The following is an 8,142-nucleotide window of genomic DNA, read 5'->3' as shown; positions in this document are numbered from 1 at the left end:
ATCTTAACATAGAGCGCTTAGGCTCATATTAACATATTTGCTTAGGCTATGCTAAGAAACAAGCACAAACAGGCACTGAGATTTGTGAATCATTTTGTGAATGATGATGATCTATCAATGCACTGTTACGGAGCTTTACAGACACAACACACACAGCAACACTGTATCTTACCATATTCTATAAATGATGTGCACAAAATTCACATTTTAAAAAACAAAAAAAAATAGGCCTATACATGAATCTGAAATAGTGATACACAAAAGACTCATTTCAACTTCAGTAATACTTACCACTTGGTGTTTCTGGTTTACGGTTCTTGATGTGCCAGAACACAATCACTACAGAAACTGCAATCATGGCCAGAAATACAGATGAAACTACCACTGATATAAAATATGAACGGGGACTCTGTTCTGTAATGAACAAACAGAAAACAGTATGTAGTATATGATGTTTGTCCTGCCAGTCAAACACGAGACAGAAGACAGCAGATAGGGGAGATCATTTAATATTACACAACTGGAGAAACTCTTAAAAATAGTAAACCATTCAGCTTGACATGATGCTGATCAGCCTTTGTTCAGAAAGTTTTAACCCCAGGGGCCGGTTATTAACTGCTCAGACTAGTCTTACAAGTTAGTGATCAAATTGTTTTCTTAAACTGACTGACAGTTCATAACTTTTTATAAGAAGTATATTACATAAAAACTTAGATTGGTTTAATTTGAAAGCAAAAAGTGAGATTGCCTGCCCCTTGACTAACTCCTAGTGGCTCATTCTAGAGACACTGTTAACATAATATGTTTATGCAACTGGCCCCAGGTGTTTAAAGTAATGTAAGACCTAATATTCAACTCATAATCAAATATAATGATATTGTGTTGAGGTTATAGCTCACAAAGATGAACTTACAAAATATTCCAATCAATACAGGTCAGAAGACTGTAATATCAGCGCTGACATACCTTCACATGGTTGACAGAGTGTGTTGATGTCCAGATGTGTGGTCTGGTTTCTGACAGGATTGTTGATCACACAGCTGTAAGTGTTTTTATCCTGATATTCCACATCCAGAGGTAGAGAGAGACTGATGCTGAAATTAGACACACTGATGCTGGATAATACACTCATTCCTTTATACCAGGAGAGAGTCACATCACTCACATTCACAGCTGAACACACCAGTGAACATCTGGGCACTGTTGATCTTAATGATGATAATGATGATGAAAATGGTGAACAGTTTAAAGAATTACTGGAAATGTCAAGAATGGGTAGAGGAGCTGGAAAACATGAAAGAACATCAAGTCAAGTGAAGTTACCTTCATTCATATGGTGCTGCTTTAACAATATAAATAGTTTCAAAGCAGCTTTACAGTGATAACAGAAAATTAAAGTAACAGAGATTGATTTGATCTAGAATAAAGTTACTGTCCAGCTAAAGTTAGTTTTGATCAATTTACTTCCATAGTAAAGATCATTAGGAGCCCCTTACACCACTGTTCATTTACATGACAGCAGGGTTGGGTGGCTTGAGAACACAAACTGTGAAATTAGTGCAAGTTTTTCGAGATTTTATTTTTTATTTTATTTTTTTTTTTACAAACGTTATGAAGGCTTTAGCCTATATCAGAATGATCAAACATCAGAAAAAAAACATGATGCAGTGCAGATGTTTTCTTGCAAGGCTAATGAAAAAGAAACAAAAATTGTGAATGCAAGGCTGAAAAAAGGGAAATGCCTGCATCTAAACTAAAATACAGATCATCATTTTAACAACTGTCGTATCGTGCATATCATATCTTATCAATTATTTAAATAATTTGTAGGCAAGTTTGGCTGCAATTTTAGGCATTTGAATTATTATTTATCATATCAGAATTATATCATTTTGTGATATGATTCATAGCGTTTACTCACCGTAGACAGTCACATTGAATCTCTTGAATGAAGTTCCTCTGCTGATGACGGTCAGTTTATAAAGTCCAGTGTGTTCAGATCTGATGTTTTTGATGATCAGAGATCCAGTTTGATTGTCCATCTGGAGTCTGTCTCTGAATATTTCATCATTACTGACAAATATAAGGTTCATTTGCTCTCTTCTAAAGATTTCAGCTATTAGAGTCTCTTGAGGTCCAAACATCCACAGTATCTGATATCCTCTCTGTACTTGAACATCAGTGTTTAGAGAGACAGAATCTCCCTCAGTCACTGACACTGACTTTTCATCTGTATCACCAAACACACCTGAAAATATACATGAATAAAAGTTTGCAGTTTGAATTAAAATAGTTTAACTCAAATTAAACAAGTCAAACATTAAATTTTGAATTCTCTTTTTTTCATAACAAACAAATAAATACAATAGGAAGGGATGTATTATGTTTTATTAAATTAAGCTGAAAAGTTATTTTAGGTGTTTCTAACTGAAACCAAAATAAATAAAAAGTAGAAATGTATTTGCATGTGTATGCATTTGTTGCTGTTCCATCATGACCACACTTTGCATGAGATTAAATTCGACTCACCATTTGTGGTCAGAAGAATGCATAGACAGATGAAAGCAGTGTTTAAAATCATATTCCTCAAGATATGTCCGAACGATTTCTGATAAATAAAGTCCTCATAGCGATATTGCAAACGTGTCTTCAAACGGATTTCAAATCACTCTACAAAACTTCGTGTTACTCTGAACGTGTTACTGCATGTCTGCTAGTGCTCAAGTGCTGGAGGAGGAGATGACGACATGACATGACTCTTCATTGGCTGCAACAACAGCGTAGAGATTCTTATGTGTGAATTATTGGTGAAACAGTTATTTGTTATTATTTGGAATTATTTATTTTCACTATAAAATTACATGTCGAAAAAGCATCTTTGATCAATATCACTAATACAGTCTATACTAAATCTAGAAATCCAGTCCAAATCTGACATGAACGGTTCCATTAAAGGGTTTTTTATGCAGAAATATAGGTTTAAAAACGCAGATCTATATAATGATATTTCTATATACTATACAGTGTTTAAAAAGGCGTAAGGTTATATTCCAGATTGGACCATCTAATTGGCTTCATGCCCAGCTGCACTACTTCCTGAACTTCAGCCAGCTCCTTTTCTGTCTGCCATTATTGGCCAAATTGATTAATTCAGGTGTGCCTGACCTCAGTGGTCATGGCAACAATAATCAGACACCAGAATTAATCAAGTTTGCCCAATAATGGAAGACAGGAAACAAGGAGCTGGCTTAAGTTCGGGAAGTAGTGCAGCTGGGCTGCCTGGGCATATAGCCCATTTGCGGTCCTAAACTGTTTCTATGTTGACGTAACTTCTACTTGTACCAAATTGTCGATTGCCTAATTTATACAATACAGACCCATCTCAATTTATAGCCTAGTAGAAGGCGGGCCTTACTTGGATACTTGGATATTTCGTCGCAATTTCTCGACTGCATGAACAAAATTATCCATAAATCTCATCTTTAATAATCAAAATTACATATTTAGGGGAGAGCGGGGTTGGTTGACACACTTTTCACTCTCTGTCATATTTCTCAGCCATGCTATATGTTAAAATAGTCTAACCAGTAACAACTGAAAGGTTAAGATCTCAGCTACTCAACAGATATATTTAATGTTAATAAATTATTCCTAAAAATGTCTTATTCATCATTAAAGTGATGTTGTGCACCTGTGCCAACCAGCCCCACTATGGGGGTTAGTTGGCACATGCAATGGGGTTGGTTGGCACAGATGCAATAGTTACAAAGAATGAGGTGACAAATATAAAAAGAACTTGACCATTTAATTCAAACCAGATGCAGAATAACATTCAACAGCATTTCTGCCGATTTTTAACCAAACCAAAAACAAATACAGTTTGTAAAGTATACGGGTGCTGGTCGTATAATTAGAATATCATCAAAAAGTTTATTTATTTCAGTAATTCCATTCAAAAAATTACATTTGAATATTATATTCATTCATTACACACAGACTGATATATTTCAAGTGTTCATTCCTTTTAATTTTGATGATTATAACTGACAACTAATGAAACCCCCAAAATCAGTATCTCAGAATATTTGAATATTGTGAAAAGGTTCAATATTGAAGACACCTGGTGCCACTCTAATCAGCAAATTAACTCAAAACACCTGCAAAGGCCTCTAAATGGTCTCTCTCAGTCTAGTTCTGTAGCCTACACCAGACCCAACAATGCAGAAGAGCTGAAGGCCACTATCAGAGCAACCGGGGCTCTCATAACACCTGTGCAGTGCCACAGACTGATTGACTCCACGCCACATTGCTGCAGTAATTCAGGCAAAAGGAGCCCCAACTAAGTATTGAGTGCTGTACATGCTGAACCTTTTCATGTTGATACTTTTCAGTTGGCCAACATTTCTAAATATCTTCTTCTTTTTTTTTTTTATTGGTCTCAATAATATTCTAATTTTCTGGGATACTGAATTTGGGATTGTCATGAGTTGTCAGTTTTAATCATCACAATTAAAAGAAAATAAAAATTGAAATATATCAGTCTGTGTGTAGCCTAATGAATGAATATAATATCCAAGTTTCACTTTTTGAATGGAATTTCTGAAATAAATCAACTTTTTGATGATATTCTAATTATATGACCACCACCTATATTTATAAATATACAACATATAATAGTATTATTATAATATTTATATATTTATATATATTTATATGTATATATGTTATGTTTTAACATATGTAAAATGCATAAATTAATACATTTATAACCAATTTGCTATAATGACATATGTGCCAACCAACCCCCAAATCAGTGTGTCAACCAACCCCACCCATATTAGGACACACCTCTTTACTGAAATTATGTTAGCCACCTAGCATCACTCATCAGAGACTTTTAAATTTCATATCAAAATATAGCTGATACTATATCAACTGGAATCCTTACATTTTATATTATCTCTATCCATCATAGTTCTAAAATGTATTTAGTGGGGAGAAGGCTTTTTTTGTTTTAACACAGTAAAATAGAAAAGTTATCCTCACCTGAACAGTTAGTGAAAGTTCAATGATTTTAGTAAATGGGTGTGTTCAGGTCAAGAGGGCAGTCATTTTAATGTCAGATTTTTGTGGCAGCACCCTCTGGTGTACTAGAATTGAACCGTGTGCCAACCAACCCCTCAACCCAACCAGCCCCGCTCTCCCCTAAATTTGTTTCCTTTCGTTTAGATATTTTCTTCATGTCATAAAAGAAATTAAATGTACTCCACCCTTGCTTATTTTAGATATGCAAATGAGTCCCTCCACTCAATCACACTAGTAAAGCCCTAACCTGTTTAACCTGCTCGCTACAGCCATTTGAGCTTCTACTGCTTCCTGATAAACGCCAACCTTCATGCGCAGTGGCTGCACAAAATAGACATTTTGATCGACGCGCAAAAAAAAAATTAAAATATTAAGTATGTGTTTGTTGTACAGCCGTGGATGAGTTATTCACTGTGCAAACGCATCAAATATGTGAACGCACTAACAGCATGCTCCTGCACCGCAACACACACTGCAAACGGGTGTGAAACGGACTTTAGATCCACTACAGTTCTTAGAAACATAGATGTGTTTTAAGAACTCTTTTTTTTCGTACAACAGCAGGGGCCTGTTTCAATAAGGAGGTTCAACCAACTCTGAGTTAAAGCTTGAACTCTGAGTTGACTTACCCTGAGATGGAAAACTCTGAGTTTTCGGTTTCAGAACAGCTGAAATGAGTTCGTTCAAACAACTCTGAGTTGACTGATTCTGAGTTAAGCGCGTGCACCACAGCTATAAAAAGCCATTATCAATGGAGCACAGATATTATGAGTCACCATGGCAACAGCGCCAGACAAAAAGAGGTGTTGGGTATAATTAATTACCAAGTAATCTAAATATTGTAATTTAATTAAATGGATTACTCTTAATTATTCTGTAATTTAAAATAAAATATGATGCAATTACATTAAATAGGCTACTGCATAAACTATAGACCAATTCAGTATAAAACAACAGTGGATTTAACATACATTTTTCAAAGGTATATTTTTATATAACCTTCTTCCTCTACACACTTTGATCAATTCAAGAATAATTCATGCAATTGCATATTGTTAATTTGAAAGCATTAAAAGTGCAGTTTCTTGTCTCTCCTCTCCGTATTAATCAAGTCGTTGAGGTTGATATAGGATTTAGTAATTAGTAATATGTAGACCAATACTTTCTAGAGATAGTAATTATTACATTAATCTAACGACACCGTTGAAGATGTCATTTGTTGTTAATTCATAACTATTTTAGAGTAACTTACTGTTATACTATCAGAGGTGAAACTGGAAGAATGTTATTCAACCTAAAGTAGGCTACTATTACTTTGATACATTTTTACTTAAGTAAAAGTAAAAATACCAGTTAAAAAATTTACTCAAGTAAAAAGTAGTTAATTTAAAACATGAGTAAAAGTTGCTGAGTAACTTGTTTAACAGCGGGGGTGGGGTGGGGGACTCCCCCATGTAGGGTTGTAAAATATGAGAGTTTCACAGTATGAGAACCATCTCAGAAAATATCCCGGTTTATGGTATTAAACAATTATTAAATATATAAACTGCATTATTAAATTAAGGTTAATATTATCATCATTTAAAATGACAGTTAAATAAATTAAACATTTGTTCAATAAAACAAATGTAATCAACTAACTTCAATAATTGATTATGAATAAGACAAAAGCTTCTGACAAAAGCGGAAGTTCGAAACTACGGTTGTGCACATAGCCTATAGGCTACATGCGACAATCATGCCGAAGTGGTGCTGTGTCATTTTATACCGCCAATAAACAAACAAATTAGGAACTTAAATTCTACATCCTTTCTAATAAACACAGAACCGGAGAGGAGGACAAAATGGCAAAATTAATCATAACTTATTAGATTACTGTGTAGATCTCTAGTCTGCGTGATATAGTAGTAGATGTTTAACTCGTATTAGCCAGTGGGCCAGATTTGTCTGACATATAGTAATCCTATGGCTATAGTATTCTATAGTAGTATAATAGTTCTGTGATGTTCTGTAATACCTCTGTACTTCTAGCTATATGTCCCAAAATACTATAGTATTCCTATAGGATTAACGTTAATATATTTTGTCCTAAAATACTACAAGATTCCTATAGTTGTTTTTCATAAGGGATGTCTCATTCACATTAGCATTATCAGCTGAAGGTTATCAGCTCAATACAGACTGCAGTCTGGGAGAATTCGGATAACTGTCAGTCCCTCTGCAACTTTGTAGCTACTACTGATCACCGTTTTACAAAAGCATTAATAGTTTGGAGTGAAGCATATGTACAATTGGTAAGTGACAAGGTTTTATGGACTTATACACTCTAAAAAATGCTGGGTTGTTTTAACCCAATTTTGGGTCAAATATGGACAAACCCGAAATGTTGGGTTAAAAATGTAATGTAAAAATTTAACCCAACGGCTGGGTTAGTCCATATTTGACCCAAAGTTGGGTTAAAACAACCCAGCATTTTTTAGAGTGTAGTAACAACTACTCAAGTTGATTGAGTTATAGGGTTAGGGCTACCGGTAGCTGCCGCGATGTCTTACCTGGAGATTCAACCAGATAACAATAGTCTGGAAATGACACCTCCGGCCATTTGGTTGGGTCATTGACCCAGTTTTTATTTAAATGAGGGCAATCATAACCTATTACAGTTCATTTTGTAATGTACTGTTGCCGGTCTTTCCCCTACGCTGACCATGCCCCCAACTATGACGCATTGCCGACTGTATTTATTGAGAATGAGGAGTCATGTGCCTATTTGGGCGGGGTCTGAGCTGGTCGGCCATGATGGTAGGTGACGCTATCGGTTACCAGGGTTTTTATCGGTTTTTAACGCAGCAGTTACTTCCAGGCATGGTAAAACAGTGCGGTATTGCGAGAAACTCCTCTACTACCGAGCTAAAAACACACGTAATCAATACTGTTTTGTCGTGGGAATCCTACCAACATGGCGGAAAGGGGAGGGGCACTGTAAAATGACGTCAACTCCTCATTCTCAATTGGCATATAAAAAACATTAAAAACTTGATTTTCTCAACCGGGGTCTTT

The 8,142-nt window shown here is 35.3% G+C and overlaps 1 protein-coding gene across 1 annotated transcript; it reads right to left on the bottom strand.

Annotated features, from left to right (window-relative positions):
* Positions 1-211: 211 nt before the first annotated feature.
* LOC120492925 (CD48 antigen) lies at positions 212-2,252 on the bottom strand (the record flags this gene model as incomplete). The annotated part of the gene is made up of 3 exons (XM_089119130.1): positions 212-414; positions 967-1,284; positions 1,922-2,252. Coding segments are annotated over 3 exons (786 nt in total), but the record flags the coding sequence as incomplete, so codon positions are not given.
* Positions 2,253-8,142: the final 5,890 nt, after the last annotated feature.

Source organism: Pimephales promelas, chromosome 2 (genome assembly GCF_988280905.1).
Source record: "Pimephales promelas chromosome 2, fPimPro1.hap1.1, whole genome shotgun sequence".
NCBI lineage: Eukaryota > Metazoa > Chordata > Actinopteri > Cypriniformes > Leuciscidae > Pimephales > Pimephales promelas.
This window is presented reverse-complemented; position numbering and strand designations above follow the sequence as displayed.